This window comes from Sitodiplosis mosellana, unplaced genomic scaffold, assembly GCF_009176505.1.
Source record: "Sitodiplosis mosellana isolate CC-2019 unplaced genomic scaffold, AAFC_SMos_1.0 Smas_scaffold_6226, whole genome shotgun sequence".
Taxonomy (NCBI): domain Eukaryota; kingdom Metazoa; phylum Arthropoda; class Insecta; order Diptera; family Cecidomyiidae; genus Sitodiplosis; species Sitodiplosis mosellana.
Window position 1 is genome coordinate 5231713 of NW_022601467.1, and position 19587 is coordinate 5251299.

The 19587-nt window shown below is 38.4% G+C and overlaps 1 protein-coding gene across 3 annotated transcripts; it reads right to left on the reverse strand.

Annotated features, from left to right (window-relative positions):
- Window positions 1–10855: 10855 nt before the first annotated feature.
- LOC129578301 (uncharacterized) lies at window positions 10856–12176 on the reverse strand. 3 transcript variants are annotated; one of them, XM_055466631.1, is made up of 5 exons: window positions 11924–12176; window positions 11780–11846; window positions 11490–11713; window positions 11110–11379; window positions 10856–11036 (listed from the first exon to the last, which is right to left on the reverse strand). In XM_055466631.1, the coding sequence occupies exons 3-5, from the start codon at window positions 11694–11696 to the stop codon at window positions 10980–10982; spliced, it is 534 nt and encodes a 177-aa protein (XP_055322606.1). In that variant the 5' UTR covers window positions 11697–11713; window positions 11780–11846; window positions 11924–12176; the 3' UTR covers window positions 10856–10979. The 3 variants fall into 3 exon arrangements, with proteins under 3 accessions (XP_055322606.1, XP_055322604.1, XP_055322605.1); XM_055466629.1 differs by having other exon boundaries at window positions 11907–12176; XM_055466630.1 differs by having other exon boundaries at window positions 11899–12176.
- Between the last annotated feature and the right edge of the window lie 7411 nt (window positions 12177–19587).

Consider the following 19587-nt stretch of genomic DNA (forward strand, 5'->3'; position numbering starts at 1 on the left):
TTTCAATAAAACTTTTTCAATTTTCAAGCCGAATTTTTTCTTCGACTTTCTCTGACTCAATTATTTATCCAATCTGATTGGTAAATAAATAAATCGGTGTATGTTTTTGATTGAAGTTGGTTGAAACTTTTCGCAAATTTCACACATTTGCAAAAGCAATTCTCTGTTTATTTTGTCGAGCACACCAATTTCCATATCAATTGCCATAAAGATGAGTTGATGCAATGGCATTGGAATATGTGTGTGTGTGTGTGTGGATATTATATCGAAATTCTAATCATCAGCCGCCATGAAATGCTGATACAGGTGCCATTCCATACGCATAGATTCCAACTGATTCAAACAAATAATCAAATTTGGTTGATAACAAGAAAATTTTCTGGTTCACAGCCTTCAAGTGCTCGTTTCGACTAACAAGTGAATTATCAATTTTTTCACGGCACTTTATGAATCAAATCAAATTTTTATAATGGTATAAAAGTCCATTGAAATGCAGATACTAAAAATGTGAGAAATACGAATTGAAATGATTATTTTGTTGAGTTTTGAAGGGTGCAAGATATTGCTGCCGAAAAAATAAATAAATGAAAAGATGAATCAAACAAGAAGAAAACTGAAGTGATAGAAGATTGAAATCTTTGATTCGTTTGAGCACAACAGATACACTTGTTTCACAGTGGGCTTAGTCAACAATCGTACAATCATCACCATTATAATGCCTCAATCAAGTGCTTTTCGGTGGAAAAAAGCGACCGAAAATGAGGGTTCATGTATGCGAAGCGTCATCTCTTCTCCCCAGACAAAAAAAAAACACACACACACACACACAAACAAACACATCTCCCCCCCCCCACAAGAATGCACTGCGATAAATGCCATAGAAACGTATAAATTAAAAAGTCGTAGCGATGATGTTCAGGCGTGAGTTCGCAGCAAGGCGAATGATTGAAAAACACGAACGAGCGTACAGCTGAAAATTCGGTGGTTGGTGACGCACACATTGGACGCGCTTATTCATTTTTGCCGGTCCACCATTAATACCATAACTTTTGTCATACGTCATGTTGCACACCGGAATCTCTACGTAATTCAATCTAACACAAAGTGTGCGCTTTTTGCTTGCAAACAAACAACAACAACAAAATTATACCGTAACGATCAGAGGGAGAGAGAAAGAGAGAGAGAGAGTGAAAAAAAATTAAAACTCGAACGAAAAAAATCATTTGATTCCATCATAAACAAACTGAGGGAAAAAAGCCACCGAATTTTAATTTTTGCAAAGTCTATGGTTAAAATATCCCCTTTTTGCATTGTTTTCAACTTTCGTCGATTTTGTCGGTAGGATGGTATGAGATGTTTGCAGCGCACAATCGCGAACAAATCGAACAAAAGAGCGAGCGGGAAAGCAAGAGGAAGAATATACACGGGAAACTTGTTCTGGAGCGCACAATGCAGTATAGATATTGCGTTGTATAAATGGCGGTGAATGGCTTGGCCAAATCACCATTTTCATATTTTTCGACAATATTTTGCATTGTTTTCATTTATTGTGATCTCTTTGTGTGGCAAAAACACAACTTTTTTTATGGGTGTGTGTGTACAAAAAGGCTAGAGTCCAACTTTTGCAATTTATCAAAGTAAAGGGAGCTGTGGGGTTTGGAACAAAAAAACCTGTTGTATATTTTTATATCTAAATAGTGCACGTTGTATCATTACACATGGGGAATTATTGTTTATTTTTTGTATATTCGCGATGTACGCCATTGATGGATGTATTCTTTTGTGATTTTTAATAAATTTTTTGGTACCATAACCATTCCGCATTCGATGGCGTGCAACGTTTTAATCATCGCAACCGCAATTTCATTCTGTTTCATATCAACAGGCATTATGCTGGCATTTATTAGTGCTTCAAAAAGCTTCATATTTCTCAAGATGCGAGTAATTAGTGGCCTCGTTCACATTTTTGTTTATTTTTTTGGCCAATCGGATGGTCTTTTGTTCCCTTTCACAAGGGCCCGTGCGTATTGGCCGTGACTTGTAAGTGATTTTCCGCGCTAAAACCAATCTAATTGACCAATCACATTCATAGAAGCCTCTTAAATAGTGTAATATTTGTTACGCTTAATGCATCAATCTCAGATCATTCGAATACTTACGTTTCGCGTTTGTCAGCTTACTTACCGTCACATTTCGTACACTGAACCCATTGTCGCCCACTGTAAAAATATATATGCACACAAATACATACTCATTTATCAGTCACATCGATCAGTGTCAACCGGGCGAAACAAGTGAAAGAGAATAAAAACAGTCAAACCACAAATCTAACAAGAAAAAAAATATATCTTTCCATCAGGCACGTTTTCTCTTTCCGTGTGTGTGTGTGTGTGTGTGTGAGTGATACATGTGAATGACGAAACATGTTTCCTGTATTGCCGTACACAATCGATCCATCATCATCAAGCATCATTATTGGTATATTAAAAGCGACTTAATCAGCTCGCTGAAATTACATCTGATTCATCTCTATTAATTTTACTGGAAATAACAACAAAAACAGACGACTGAAATTGTATTGTACACAACCACAAACCACGCAGAACTCATCCAATGAGTGGATGGTGACGTACGTGAAACACAACAAAGCCGTTGACACAATGAATGCTGGTAAATCGATTTTAGAACTGATAATTAACGCAAAACTGGAAAATAACACCTTCGAATATGAATTTTAAACTTCAATGAATTTCAATTTTCAACGCACTTTATTGGGAACGAAAAAAATTATTGTTACATTTCGGAAAAAAAAAATTCTCTTCAAAATTTTCGATATCAAACCAATGAAACCCTCAAGTGCGGATGCGAATTATCATTTGAATGATAATTCAATGAGGACACAGAAATTGTGTCAATGCCAAATCTTCTGTCTTCAACGTTTGTCCATTGCGATGTCTGAATTATGTACATCTCCGCACTTTCTTGCAATGCTTCAATTGCGTCTTTTCGGAATCGCATGCCGGTCGCTTGGTCCGTGAGACGTGCACACTGCCGTTATCGCAAACAGTGTTAACAAAACACAAGCATCAAAAGTGCCCTCTTTGACAGTTGCTATCAGAGCATCACTACAGAGTAAGCTAAAATTTTATTCAAAATTTTTTGCGCCTAAATCCACTCCAACATGTTTATTCTAACATCAATACCAAAACAATGAAAATATTTGCGAATTTAATTTCAATTTTATTTTATTTGATATTTTATATTCCTAAATTATTTCACAGTTCTACCGATGGTTTTTTTTTGTCTGGCACAAAAGCCGGACTAGATCAGCGTTTTAGAGGGCCAAAATCTAAGAACAACTGCGTTCACAGAATATTGAAATTGGCTCAACTTTTTTAAATATCAAATTCAGCGTTTTACCTTTCCACCAGTATTAAAATGCAAAGAGGTATTGAACAAATACCATTTTTCTCCCATTATAGATGGTTTTATAGCCTTAGTATGTACTAAGAAAATGTTTGGCGATCAATTTTAGGCGGAAATAGTAAAATATTATACCCAAAAATTACATCTGGTGGGAGCCATGGGGCAAAATGTCGAAAAAATAGTCAATTTTTTTAGTTTTTCGACCAAAATTTCGAGCAGTATACATTTTTTCACTCACTGTGTTCGGCAATATTGTAGCCAGAGTATAGCTGAGCAACACTTTTGAACACATCAACTCGAAAAATCCACATCCTGTCCACTTTATTGTCTCCAAATAACTTTTCGCTATAAAACGGTATTTTCGTGCATTTTCGAAGTCATAAAACTTCTCAACTGCTTGAAACAGAGCAATAGTGTCTGAAGAAACTTTTTAGTACTCTACGAGAGCTTTGCAGGCCAAGTGCTAAAAGTGCTAAAAATGTTCTAAAAACGCACTAAAGAGTACTAAATTGTTTTGAACACTTTGGATGGCTCCGGGCAACTCTGGGTGATAGAAAACTTCACAAACTCGTGTTAAATACTCTGTTTTGGGCCGTAGTAAACATTTGTGACCGGTAATTAGTTGAAAAATTGAAGTTTGAATCGAAAAGGTTATGGTTTATAGATGTTACAATTTCATAGGTTACACTGGTCATTTTTCGATTCAAATTTCAATTTTCCAGATAAGTGCCGGTCACTAATGTTTACTACGGCCCAAAACAGAGTATTTAATACGAGTTGGTAGAGTTTCCCATCACCCAGAGTTGCCCGGAGCCATCCAAAGTGTTTAAAACAATTTAGTACTTTTTAGTACATTTTTAGAACATTTTCAGCACTTTTAGCACTTGGCCTGCAAAGCTCTCGAGGAGTACTAAAAAGTTTCTTCAGACACTATCGCTCTATTTCAAGCAGTTGAGAAGTTTTATGACTTCGAAAATGCACGAAAATACCGTTTTATAGCGAAAAGTGATTTTGAGACAATAAAGTGGACTGGATGTGGATTTTTCGAGTTGATGTGTTCAGAAGTGTTGCTCAGCTATACTCTGGCTACAATATTGCCGAACACAGTGAGTGAAAAAATGTATACTGCTTTGCTACGAAATTTTGGTCGAAAAACTAAAAAAATTGATTATTTTTTCGACATTTTGCCCCATGGCTCCCACCAGATGTAATTTTTGGGTATAATATTTTACTATTTCCGCCTAAAATTGATCGCCAATCATTTTCTTAGTACATACTAAGGCTATAAAACCATATATAATGGGAGAAAAATGGTATTTGTTCAATACCTCTTTGCAATTTAATACTGGTGGAAAGGTAAAACGCTGAATTTGATATTTAAAAAAGTTGAGCCAATTTCAATATTCTGTGAACGCAGTTGTTCTTAGATTTTGGCCCTCTAAAACGCTAATCTAGTCCGGCTTTTGTGCCAGACAAAAAAAAACCATCGGTAGAACTGTGTTTTTAAAACTTCTTAATTATTTTTTTCATTGTTTCGGTATTAATTTTAGGCAATACTAGCTAGCAGTAATAGTTGAGTTGTGTTGCTAGAGAGGGCGCTAACCGGTGTGCATAGAAATGTCCATAAGAAAGCGCCCTCTTTAGCAACGTTCCTGCAGTTGTTCAAAAAAAAGTGTGCATCGTTTCATGTATGTGATTTTGAATAAACATGCCAGAGTGGATTTGGGCGCGAACAAATTTGAACAAAGTTTTGGCGTCATTCTGTAGTGGAGCTCCACCATTTTACATTCCATATTTTGTAAACACTCAATGTGATTATGACCGTATACACCGTTTTGTATGGAATTTCGACGCCGAACCACATTCGAAAAGACATATTTCGATCATCAACATTACGAAACTTGGAGACATTTTGCTTCTTTTATCGACGATAATAATGAAATTTTATGCGGGAAAGCAAAACGGAAATATTCATTACTCAAACCGGCAGTGAATGCAAGTGAAAGAGGTTTTCGTTCGACACAATAGAAAATGATAACGTTATGATCAAAAAGTGTTTCTTCTGCCTTTGCTTGCATGTTCTTCTTATTATTTCGATTTTGCGAAATTGCCGCCCATTTTTTTTCTTCTTGAGATGATGCGATAATGTTCCATTGAATTTCGTTGGCACATGTGTCATGCGAAAAATGAACATAAACGAAAAACATATCGGTTTCTCCACCACCCAGCAAAAATGCAAACGATTTTTTCGATGATTCCAATAATGGTTTGACGCATAAAATATACACAACAGTGAGACAGAGAGCAAGAGGAAGAAAAAAAATGAATATTTCTTGTTATGTGCGCGAGGGCTGCGGTTTGGAAAGTGTGAGCGTGAGTGTTAGTGTAGGAAAGAAATCATGATGTTGATTTTTTTCTCACTCGGCAAAACTTTGATCTGAATGGATGACTAGTTTTATTGATTCATTTTATGAGTCATTTTTTTTCTGGCGGTTTTCCTCGACTTTTCATCATCAATTTCATTCGCTGATTCGATTCAACCAACAGCCAAGTGTGATTTCAGTGGTTTAAAGATAAAACTCACTCGCAAATGATCTGATAGCATCAAGCGAACAAAGGCAGGAACATATTTTTTTTTAAATTTCATTCGTATGGATTCAAAGAAATCATTGTCAATCAGTTGAACAAACACAGAAGCAAAGCCATCAAATGGCAGAAATAGCATTCGAAAACCACAGCCACGATAATGAGCCCGATTTCGGTCCCAAAATCGACTAAATTAGGCGGAAAAAATTGATTACAAGATATTTTCTCCTCGATTCTTTCACATATTTCACCTTGGTTCTATAGCTTATTTCCAGAGGGACAAAAAAATCACACTGTGTCTCGCTTCTTTTCATTGGGGTTTTTTTTTTAATTTGCCGCTGATAACAATGATGAAAAGAATATGGTATGCACTTTTTTTGGTGATAATACCCAATGTCAACGACAGATTTGCAAATAAATAAGGAAAAATAAATATAAAAAAATGGGAAAGAGAACCATGCTTTTCTTTCTTGGGAGGGATGAGGTGAATTGTGAAATTGAGCCCAATGCTATAAGACAACATTGTTTCCGGTGCAATTGTGTGCCATAATAATATCTCTATTATTAATATCTGCAGATGAAATATTCTCTCTCTCGGACAAAACCAGAACAATAAAACGATTTCTATGTTTACTTAATGCAATCAGAGTAATTACAAACGCGAAATCAGACGCAATTATATAGCCGGTATATCTGTTCCAATTACTTAGCAAAATTGTGTGCAGCGTGTGCACAGGAGAAAGGCCAACGTCGCACCATTGAAAACGGTACCGGAGCTCGCTCTCACATGCACAGTATGTGTTCGGCGTCTGTTTCGGATGGATCTATTTGTAAAATTGTAGTGTATTTTACATGCAATGGATATATCCTTCACTTGTTTCAAACAATCATAAAATATTTTCCGTTGCGTTCCGTTCATTGCACTATTTTATTAATAATAGAAGCTATTTAAATAATGCATCACTTTTTTTCGGTTTTGTTCGCCTCTCTTTTAGCAATATACAACAGGAGATATGAATTTAGCCATTGTTGTTGTTGTCGTTTCTGTTTTTTTTTCTCTGCTATCGTCTCTCATTTATGCAACAATGAAATGTGCCTGTTTGGCCCGAATAAAAAGTGCTGAACGAATCAAAACGAGGAATTTATAAACATCCAAATGGCTTTTTTCTCAACAGCTCTGGCTTGCTCACTCTCTCTCTCTCTCTCTCTCTCTCTCTCTCTCTCTCTCTCTCTCTTCCCGGCTGTGTGTGTTTGTTTTTTCTGCAAATGGCTGAGTGAATTCAGCGTGTTGGATATGATTTGATGGCAGTCTGTTGGTCGTTTCTCTCCTCTCTCACTCTCTGTCTCTCATTTAATGTGTCATTCATTGTACGATATGCTTGTGTGTTTGTGTGCGTAAATGTGAGTCAGCGTTGAGGGCAGAGCAACATGTAGTTTTGTGTGTGTGACTTTTTTTTCTGCACTTGTACACATCACACAACATATACAAATAATCAAGGATTGATTCCAACAACAATCATAAAAAGTAATGCGCGCTCGCAGTCATTTATAATAACACAGAAGAAAAAAAAAACACATTGGAGCAGGAGGAAAAAAACAAAACAAAACGAAACGAAACGAAGAGAATAAATATTATTCAAAGCACAAGCAGAAAGAATCGGGAACAATCGAAATTTTGTTGTTGTTCAAAAATCACTGAACAAAGGCAGAAAGGAACACATGTCACGAAGATTTTGCACGTAGACAATGCTGTGCACAGGCACATTGCAAAAGAGCTGCTGAGATAACGGCAGCATTTAGAGTGAATGAGATATGCAATTTAATATTTGAGCATCGCATTTCTGTCATGCATTATATATGTATAAACGATGGCAGCGTCGTCATCAATAGATACATCGGCGATAGCAGTAGAAGCCCGGGATAAAAACGGGCGACAAAGAAAAACCCAAAAGTGAAACATGTTAAAATCATATTTTCTGTGTCGCTCCAAGTGAGTGTGCGTGTGTGTTGTTGGTGTACGGCTCACAAGCAAAAAAGCGACAAGGGAAAGAGATGGAAAAAAAGAACATCAACCAAACACCGATCGCAAATCGGGCAACGAGCAAAAATGTAGCCGGATCATTTTCGCATCGCAAATGTATACACAGAAAATGACATTAGATTACTATGCTTAGCTATCATTTGCATTGTTTACAGCAAGTGGTAAGGTGACGAATCAAAATGAAATCACATGCACAGAGCGATAGAGAAAGCATTTTCGATGTGTAATGATAGTAGTTACGATGTCTTATGTCATTTCGAAATGGTTTGATTCATAGTGTCGTGCAAAAATCCAAAGTGAATCGAAGCAAGAAAGAGCGAGAGATGGGGAGCAATAGTGATAGCGAGAGCAATGTGCATTAATGCATTTCGATTACGAATATGATGTTTTGCAAACAATGAATCTTTGTTTATATTTCATACACACAAACACACACGCCGTTTGCATGCAGTGGCATAAAATCTTGCTTAAAACCATTGGGTTTGCTCGGCGTCTTGCGATGCGAGATGAGAGATGTGATGTGATGTGAAGAGCAGTTTGTGTCTGCAAAAAGATTTGCGGCACACAAGGTATGCCGTATGCATGCATACGTTGTTGTTGTTGATGATGATGACAAAAACATACAGTGTGCACAATTTTCAGACAGTTCGCCCTTCTTCTTTTTTCCGCTGTGCCCCGACACACGATCCAAAGAAACGAACATGCAATTGAGATTGACATAAATAGCATCCGCACTATACAGATTGCTCGTCCAAAATAACATAAATAACAGAAAAGTGAATCGCTTCACTTGTAAACATTTCACGGACGCGAACTCATTCCTTTTCAATCTCTTTCTTTTCCCCTCGTGTTTCTCTCTCCGTCTCTCGCCCTCACTCACTCACTCACTTATCTATCTATTATGGATAAAACAATCGGTTTGAGAACGTAATTTTCGAATGTGAATGGAACGACATGTAATGCATTTCCATTGTACAATTCCCAATTTCAATTCCAACTAATACAATGCACTTGCTGTGCCATGCAATAGCGATGCTAAGTGGATGCAGTGCACGAAATTGTGAATGAAAAGACAAAATATGGACTTTAGCATAAAACGGAGATTCGAATGAGCAAAGAAATGGAATGAACGGGGAAAAAAGAGAAGTGAAGTATGCGGGGCATGAATTCCACTTGCAATGACACCACACACTCACACACATACGATATTGTGCTAAGAAAGTGGATGTAACACGCGTGCTTTATCGTTTTTGTTTCGCTGAAAGAAATGAGTTTTCGTCTCAAGCATTAAACATACGGTGGCGAAGCCAAGATGCAAACACACACACACACACACACACACGCAGAGAGAGCGAGAGCCGGGGCAAATTTCAGTTGAAATATGTTTACGGTGCAGATAAAATGCTAAGTTGCTTGCTAAAAATATGCGTTCTTCAAGCGCACACAAGCACTATCCAGATCGAATTTTAGATTGGCAACGAGTGAATAGAACACAAGTAACCACTATCTAAACGAAAGACGACAATATTCTCACCGTGTGGCACACTGAATCATACACAAGTGGCGAAACGCACACACACACACACGGGTGCGCGCCACATCCTCAAAATGCACTTAGTGCGCTGTGTTTGTGTTACATTGTCACCCAAAATCAAAATGAATGGCAAAGAAGTAGAGAGAAAAAAAGACGCCGGCATTGTAATCCATAGTGTGTATAGTGCGCGCATCGGTTGCGACAATGCTGCAATTGCCATAGTTCATTTTCTCTAGTTGAACTTTGTCCCTGAACCGATGTGCCGAGTGAGTGGCCACATTCTGGCAACGAGATATGGTTTCAAGATTGTGCAACCGCTGCACACACCAAACAACAACACAAGACGAATGCAGGAAAAAAGAAGAAAGAAATTATATAGAGCGCACCAGAATACACACGACACACGCAACACAAAAGAAATGAGCCAAAATGGTTTAGCGGGAGAAAGAAGGCTCGTCACATTCGCACATAAACAATGGGTCGAAAAATGTTTTATCTTTTTAATCGTAGCGTTGAGATCGAAATTAATTTTCTCGGGCACATTGTTGTTATCAAGCATTTGGTTGAGCTCCGTTTGTATTGCATTGTTTGTGTGCGGCTTTTCATTCGTTGTTCCCGCATCGCATCGTTCCGAACCGTGTGCCAGCGAAGAGAAAATGTTGTGATTGTGCTGTTTCTTCCTTGCTCTGTGTGTTGAACTACAGAGAGAGGGAGAACGAGAGAGATTTTGTAATGCATTGTGTGTTGGTTGGTGCCAGAACGCAAGCTAATTTGAACTTTATTGGCTGGTCGATATGTGTGTATGAGCATATATGTATGTGTTAGTGTGAGTGTGCGATATGATAACGTTTCTTCTCACTTTCATGCAGGCAAAACGATGTTGTCGCTGCTGTCGCTGTTGCTGTTGCTGCTGAAGCTACTATTCTACGCCACAAATACAGACTGTGTGCCAAAGATCAAGATGCCGAGCAAAACAAATTGCTCGTGGATTAATTTCACAAAGTACTTACCATTCCTCAGCCACATACGGATAATGCGGATTTTCCTTTACCTATAACGCTTTATCTCGTGTCTCACACAGTAAACGCGCCTTGTGAATTATAAATTAGCACATTAATGGATCTTAAGTGAGCGATAAATGAGTGTACGAAAATTCATCAAAGACTCAACCATCACATTGCGAAATATTAATCAAATACGCTTTGGGGATAGGATAATAAACATAATTCAATTAAACGATTTCACATCAAATGTGCATGAACATTTTGGCATTTATTTTGTGTTTCCTATGATCAAACAATATGACGATTAAAATACGATACAATAATCTCAATTCAATCGTTCGAATGCATGTTTATTTTCGGTTTTCTCTTGGATCACTTTGAAATCATTTCACCGCGGTCGGAACATTGAACGAGCACGATCAATGAGCAAAACTGTATCGATATCCTTTGAAAAAAAAAGTGGATAAAACAATACAAATTAATTAATTGCTTTTTATGGATACAAATTGGTGGACTACCTTTGGAAGCAATGTGACTCGACTTCGATGAAGTGCCAGTAAATATCCGTCTTCCAACAATTGTATAATGAATTCTTCCGTAGCTTCTTGTATCGCTTCCAAGCTGGAGCTTTGCATACGACCGTCGGGCATAAATTTCTGTAGAACTTCGCGAACAAGCATTTGGAATGGCCGCCGAGGAATCAGCAAATTGGTCGTGTCCTGCAGTCGTACCATTTCATCATAAACTCGACTTCGTCGTCGTGGACGTGTCTGTTTTCGGTCGCGACGCTGAACCAATAATTTTTGAAATTTGAGAAATTCCATTCGAAAATTAATTTAAATGATTCCCGGTCGTTTTTGACTTTGAAAAACGAAAGAATGCATCATTGCATATTTACCGATTGATTTCCATCTGATTTGGATCCGTTTGCTGACTCGCTCGGGTCACGGCTTACTGGACGTCCTAGAAAATCGGTGCTTCCACTGCTTCCACTTTCGCTCGGATCATGGCTTGGTGGACGTCCCAAGAAATCCAAACTGCTGTCACTTCCGCTCGATGATTCACTTCCACGCCGTGAAGCGGCTCCCTTCGCTGTACGCCCCATCTTTCCCACTTCAATAACTGAAATACGAAATGCACTTGTTACAAATCATGCAAACGATCACATTCAATCAAATGCCAACTCACAACTGATTCGATTGACACCAAATTACTTTGGACCGCTGCCGATTTTTCTCGCTCGCCCGTTCGCTCGCTGCAATTGAATTTGTTATTGAAAATTGTTTATTATTTTGTTATTTCAATACAGTCGAACCGTTCAAGAGGTCGAACACTTGATTTTGCCAACGGCTGTTGCTTCGCAAGACCAGACACAAGCAAATGAGCACGAATGCACATGCACAGCAACCAATAAGGATGAGTGTATTGATGGAAGACTAAACAAATGTCTTCGTGCCGTTTGATTTTAAATCAGAATTGAAGTGATTCAATGTTTGCTCCCAATGTGCACTTGCTTTTTTGTTAAACTTTCTGCTGTGATCTTTTTTCCCTTATATTTTGGTTGAAACGTGCGGCAGCGGTGGCTTCAGACAAATAATTATATTGATTGAAATGAAATGAAATGTTCCTCATCACTTTTCACATTGTCAATGGTTACTTAGAATCAGTACATTTTGTAGTTCAGGGCTTTCTTTAGATGAAAATTCAGCGTTTCATACGCTCAAGTGCGCAAATATTCCAAAGGCTACTCAAGTATTTCGAATATATACAACCAATTTGATGATGAACCGAATTCATGCAACTCAAATTTAAAGAAGAAAAAATTCATTCTTTGCCGTTCAAGTGGTGCGTTCATTCATCATTCATGCGACCCAACCAGTAAATGCACTAGAAGAAACACATCAAAAAGAGAGCGTTGAAATTGAATGGTTCGCTTTGTTGTGACACTTCCCTTCGGTTATCATAAGCCAGCATTGTGAAAATAATATTTCTTTTGAAATGTCAGTTTTGAGCGAGATACCGAACGGCGGTGATTTCTGTAACTGACCATTACACCGAATTGTGCAATATGTAGAGTGCGGCAAACAGGAGAAAAAAAAAACCAACAACAGTGCATTGCTACGCACGTACGACAACATAATTAGTAGTTCGAGTTCATTGTAACGAATCGAAATTAGAGATGAACATGTGCCATTCTTTGTATCTGGCCATCGGTTGTTTCCCGCCTTAATTGCACTCTGAACACTGCATAATTTTACATCACTTGTTCATCATATTTCACCGCTTGCCGAACGTGAGCACCGTGCGCATTCATGTTTCATCCGAATGAATGACGTTTTTTTCCGCCGCACAGCATACAAAAAAAAAAACAAGAAACACCTATAATTTTCCATCCAAATAATTTGAGTCATTTATGCACCTTTATCCTGCCTTCAATGTAAATACACAGCAAAAAAACACGCGCAAAGAATTTCGATGCATTTAAATGAACGTTCGTTATATTCGGTCTCATTAACATTTTTGCCGGTTTGTTTTTTTTTTCGTGTGTGCAAAATGCGTACACACCATAAAAGGTAGTGTGTTTCAGGTTTCAACATTGAAATTCGCTTGAATTCATTTGCCACGCAGAAGAAGCGAAAGAAAAAAAACATTGAACAAGAAGGAAATGCAAGTGAATCGATTGATGAACTGTGCGCTGTGGTCATTGGCTGCGCGAATCAACATTTGAATAACCGGTTTCTAAACGAAATTATGTGTGCTGAAATTGCAATGACCAGCCGAGTAGTACCGAAAACTGAAGAAAAAAAAAACGTTTGATGCAAAAACAACATCAAACAAATTCAATTGCTGGCAGGTGACTTGTGTATCGAACACTGGTGTCCATGTGCGTATGTTTCTTCTTTTTCTCTTTTCCGCTTTGTCGCAATTAATTGCTGTTTTCGTGTTTCGTTCATTTTGATTCGATCTACGGAAATCATTTGACTTTTGATTGTTTTTTCTTCTTCTTTCAATCTGAAGCATTTTAAAGGCAAACGATATCTTTTCATTTGACTTGATGAATCGGCAGTGGCGGCGACGGCAGCAGCGTTAAAAAGTTCATTTTACTGAAACCTATTTTATTTCTATATTTAATTATGTTTCCCCCATCCATGACTCCTGAATGTGTCACCGAAACGAACAATTTATTTTAACATTCGGCAGATAGAAGCGCAAAAGAAGAAAAAACAAAGGCAACAACGAAACGATGAATTTGTCGAAATGATATTTTTCAGTCCGAAATTCAACGGCGAAAAATGAAGAGCCGATGCGAAGAGAAAACGTGAAAAACGCACGGCAAACCAAAAAAGACAACCGAGAGTTAACTGGATTGCTCATAAAATATTCATCAATATTATTGATCGACATCCGACTTGTTTTATTCTATTCCATGTCCATAAATAAATCAGTGACTAAATAATTGCTTTAGAAAACGAAATGACATCGGGAAGACAGGGGGAATGGGATGAAATGAAAGTGTCAGAATGGGAAATGGAAAAAACCGAGAGCGAGAGACAGAGACAGCCGTACACACGCACACACAATAGAATTGTATTGTGAAAATATGCAGTCGCTTCAAAGACGGTTCTTTTTACACGTTTTGCAAATTTTCGGTCTTCGCATTTTCAGTGTATCTCTTGCTCTCTCGCTCTTGCGCTCTCTCGCTTGTTCTCTTTTTTGCATATCTCACGTATATCGATGAATACACAATGCTGAAACGCGGAACGGCATGGTTGGGCCAACAAAAAACCGAAACGACATTGTAACCCGAGCTGTGCGCTATACACAAGACTGACGCACTTGTAATGCACACACATTCGACCGGGATTATTTTTGGGACTCGTAGAAAATTTATAAATATTAATGAACATTCAATTCAAGCGATTACAATGGATTGAAAATTTGTAGTTTCGCCAACAGTTGAGTGATAGAGAGAGAGAGAGAGAGAGAGAGAGAGAGAGAGAGAGTGAATGTGCGAATGAATGGAGAAAAAACACACACACAACTGATACACCGAGTGCCGCTTGATATTCGGGCATATTTGAGGAATCGTGTTTCGTGCATTATTTGGAATTAGTATTAAAAATTCAGCTGTGCGATAATTTGTGTGTATGTGTTATAATTTTGAGGGGAGAATTGTATTTGATAACACGTTTCACGATGTCTGTCGGTTTGGCTTGTGATTTGATTCTTCGCGGGCAAATGCCTTCTTTTTGAATTTCCACACAAACACTCTCGCACAGAACTCGAGTATTTATCCAGATTTTTCGAATTTCGATCATGTAATTGGCCTATTTAGATGGAAAGAAAAGGAGTGCACCGAAGAAGAGTGAATATTTTGTTAGAAGGTGTTTTAAGATTGGTGTACCTATTTGTCAAAAACGTTTTACCTGCACTCCATAGCAAAATGAATGGAAACACTTGTGGTAGGGGAGTGCTTTACGGGAGAGAGAAAAAGAAGAAAAATCGATGTAAATCGAGTGAAGGCAGAATACTTTCCAGGCCACTGGATATCTATTGACTTGTCATTAAATATACCGAACGAATTTCGACTCTTTTTCGATTCGACACTGAGAAATGATGCCCCATTCATTCCATAATAAATGGTTGCAATCACGATTTATAACCGAAAACATCCTCAATTCAAAAACAGAAAACTATTATACTCGATTTATTTTCGGTTGTGCCATTCACTCATTCTCTCGCTCGTTCTCGCTCACTTTGACGCTCATTCATTTCAATCGGCGCATCGTTACAGTCACTGATCATGAACGGAAACAATACTCAATCGCATTTATTCCACATTTTATACGCTTATAAAGTTATATTGCCGAAGACCAAGACAAAGAGTAAAATGAACGCAAAACAAAACAAAGCAACGCAAAATTGTGGGGAGCAATTGCGAAATGCGAATATGTACACATTTCAAGCGTATTCCAAATGCAATGACAGTGAATGCTTTTCACTAGCGTACGCTGTTCATTCGACAAATCACATGCATTTCAAATTGAGAGAATGGATTTTGGCATTGTTGTGCGCTGCCGTTGTCTTTCTTCAGCCTTGTTTCATCTCGATTTATTGCATTTTCAACGGAATGTATCTAATGTTTCAATCTATTGAAAATGTGTGAGTGAGTGCGTTGTGCACATCTTCGGAACTCCCCCACACACTCACTCACACAACGGGCACAAAAATCATGCAGTTTGTGATTTCCGCTTCATGCCGAACATTAGAAAATTGAAATGGTCGCATCATGCAGTCGAGAATGAATAAATAGAGAGCGAGCGATGGAAAGAGGAAGAGTAAAATATTTTCAATAACTACTTGTTTCAGTGGGCCGCTCACGAAAAAAGGATATGGATGACATATTTCAAGTGCATTGAAAAACACACGTACATCCCAGAAACAAAAAATGACGCGATGAATAAACGAAGACCATCGTGCAAGCAATAACAAAAATGTACACACTTGCAAGCACCATGCCACTGTCGATAGGCACACTGGCACACACCACAATCTATGCAATAACGACCGCTGCCACCAAATTACGGCCGAGATAAAATTGTAAATAAACTACAGCGATTGCATGGCATACGGAACTTATGATGTGCAGAAATTGTGTACTCTGCCCTCCGAACATGATTGAATGTGTTGTTGTACGAGCCACGCTCACTGAATGCACCACGCAGCAGCAGCAGTCGGAGATAGTTGATTATGCGAGGGTGTCTCTCGCTCGATATGACTCACTATCTGATAATTTCATTATAAATTATTTTATGTATCGAAATTTTTTTTCCTATTCATTCTTTCATTCGTTTCCTCGCCCTTCCTCTCCTCCCGCTTGTTTCGGGAATCTGCATGACTTTTGATTGTCAACAATTCATTTATTTAAATGCGCTTGCGATTTTTCTAATGGTATCATAAATATTCAGGCCAACAGGGTAAAAATAACACACCCTCGTTTTCAACGCTACGCTCCAAATTAGAGGGTGTTACTGCTCAATTCTCCTTATAGCCGTCAATTTACGGCTACGATATTTATTATGTTGCACTGCAGAAGACAAAATGCGTTGCTAACGAATCACTTTGCTCGAAGTTTGCGCTTGGAATGTGAAACGCCAAATGAAATTGAACTCTAATAGTTTGTTCCGCTCCTTCCATTTTTTTTTCACTTCAGACAAACTGTAAAGCGGCGCAGTCATTCGCATGCAAAGCCACAAGCAAGCAAACGACCGAATGCGCTACAATCAAAGACATCAACAATAGCAAAAGTACTTTATTATCTTCAAACTAATGATTTAATTAAGATTTAAGGTTTTTCGATGAAATGGCAAAACTTTTAAAGCATTCGAGCTGCAGCGCAACTTGGTTCGGATCGGGCCCGATCGAATACACACAGTGTCATTATTGAGATGGGGATTTGTTCGCCATGCAATTAATCTTCGCATTTTACAGTCAAATGGCACATCATTAACAATTTCAGTGTCAAACGGCCATTTGATAGTGAGTTGATAAAAACAGCCCGAAACCGAAATGGATTTCTTTTCTTTTTGTCGGAGATGAGAAAGAGCGAGGAGAAGGAACAAAAAACAAAGCGAAAATGTTCTCGAACGGATCGAAAATGATGAAAATCGAACCATTTCCATTTGAAATTTTTGGTTCGAATCGTGATTTCATTTGCATACAGATTTCCCTGGTTGCATGTGCCGTTATGGAGGCTCGCTCCACACTGTTTGCGAAAAGGTTGAAACGGTTTGTTTAAAGCCAGAAAACCGGTATTCCGGAGCGCATAGTATACGGTTGAGCCACTTTGTTTGGATATTGCTATCCCCAGCACATGCTTTCATTTCAATAACAATGATGCGTTCGACAGAGACGGCACCATGTCAACCAGCGGAGACGGAGCAGAGCACGCATGGAAATGAAAGTGGATAGAATTTTCGTTGGAATGTTTCCAGGCGTTACGCGCGCGTATGAAAACACTGTACGGCACACGTATTTTCACTTTGGCCATCCTCCGCATTTAGTACATTTTGTTCACACGACGAGCAAATGGCTTAATACACTGGTGTAATTCGTCGCATCGTACAGGACTATGTGCAGCGCGTGCACACTGGACTTTTCAATAAACTAAACCACTTTGCGCCAGTAAAATCACCCACTGGTCTTTCAATGATAATGAATCGCAACCATAAAAGCATTTCACACTGTTTTTGCACTTTTGCACTTACGGAAGCCCACAGAGACAGATTTACCATTTTATGAGCAAATACAGTACTCGCAAACACAACCAACCAACCAACCGTTCATCAGTTCCGAATGCGTTTTCAATGGAAAACAAAATTCCAATGCCACTGAATTAAAATCCCCAAAAAAAGAAAGAAACGAGACCATTGCATTGATCGAATAATCAAAGTTTCTTTCAGCAAATTAATTGTTGTTCCGAAATTGGTTTCTTTTTCTCACACATCGCATACGAACTGTTTCCGTTTGCTGCCTTTCAGCTTCAATAACTACCAATAAATAAAATCAATTAAAAAGTTTTGCATTGCTTCCACTGTTACGAAATTGGAGTTAGGACAAAAATGTGCTTTTGACCACATTGAAACTATGATTTGGATTTTGGACTCTATCTACTTCGCTCTGACTGCTTAATGTATATGATCAGATATCACGAAAATGAAATGAAAGTGTCTGTTACCATGGCCCATACAATAGTTTTGCTGGTTTTGCACGAAAATCCTTGTCACAAGCGCTAATGAATCATTTATACTTTAGTTAGACCATACTGAACTAAGTCGACCAGAAAAAGACTGCTGATGAGAACTGCCAAAATCGCATCGGTTTTTCTCTCTCTCTCTCTCTCTCTCTATCTCTCTCTCTCTCTCTCTCTCTCTCTTCATCGCAAGCACACACACATGCCACTCCTCCTGAACACGCACACACACACACATAAGCGTGGCCAAAAGCCGTTCTCTACCATAAAATTGTGTAAGTTATAATCGAAAAAGTTTCTTTTTTCAATTTTCATTTTCCCAATGCTTATCACTTTGGTCTATCTGTCTGTCTGCGTTTCGCCAATATCCAATTTTGTCGAGGCATAAAGATATGGCCAAAGCTTACGATTGAATTAGAAGATATCGAACGAAATGATTTTCTTTGGTTTCGATACCGTCACCGTCACACCACCACCGCCGCCAGTTTTATAATAAACGGGCGAGAGAGTGTGAGATTCTTGCGCGCCCATCGATTTTCTCTCCTATAACGCGGACCAGGCTCGGGTGCGCGCAAAATCGAGTAGCATCGACCAGAAATTGATATTGTCTTACGATAAATTATCGACGAAAAACAAAAATTGGTTATCGCTTTAACGGCAATAAAAATAAATATTCGATTACAACACATACACACATACACGACATGTCGCACATGTTCCTTGACCCAATTAGATTTTCGTAATAGAATATTGTGCAAACAATGTTATGATTGTATCAAAATAGTGGTATCGCGATCAAAACATCGGGTTCTTGCTTGTGTGCCTGCCCGTGGATTCGAAATGGAATCGGATGTTGTGTGTGATTGGTGCACAATAGATAGTGGTCAGTGATTGTGCTGCATTCAAACGGCTAATGAATTCAATTTGAAATGAAAACCCAGGGATTCATTTTCGCCAACAACATACACAACCATTTCAGGCGTGCAACATTTCGAATTGAATTGAATTACGTTATGAACAGCATCGTATGATGCAACACAGCACACAGATTAAATGCGAGAAAACATGGCCATACAACAAAACAGGTATGTTGACCCAATCTGTTGTCGTTGCCAAAATAAATTGCAACAGAAATGGAGAGCAACAACGGCTAAAAAAATGGACGAAACGAAGCGCAGCAGAAAAAAAAACAACAAACAAATTCAACAACAAAATCCAAAAATAACACTCGATTTATATGCCA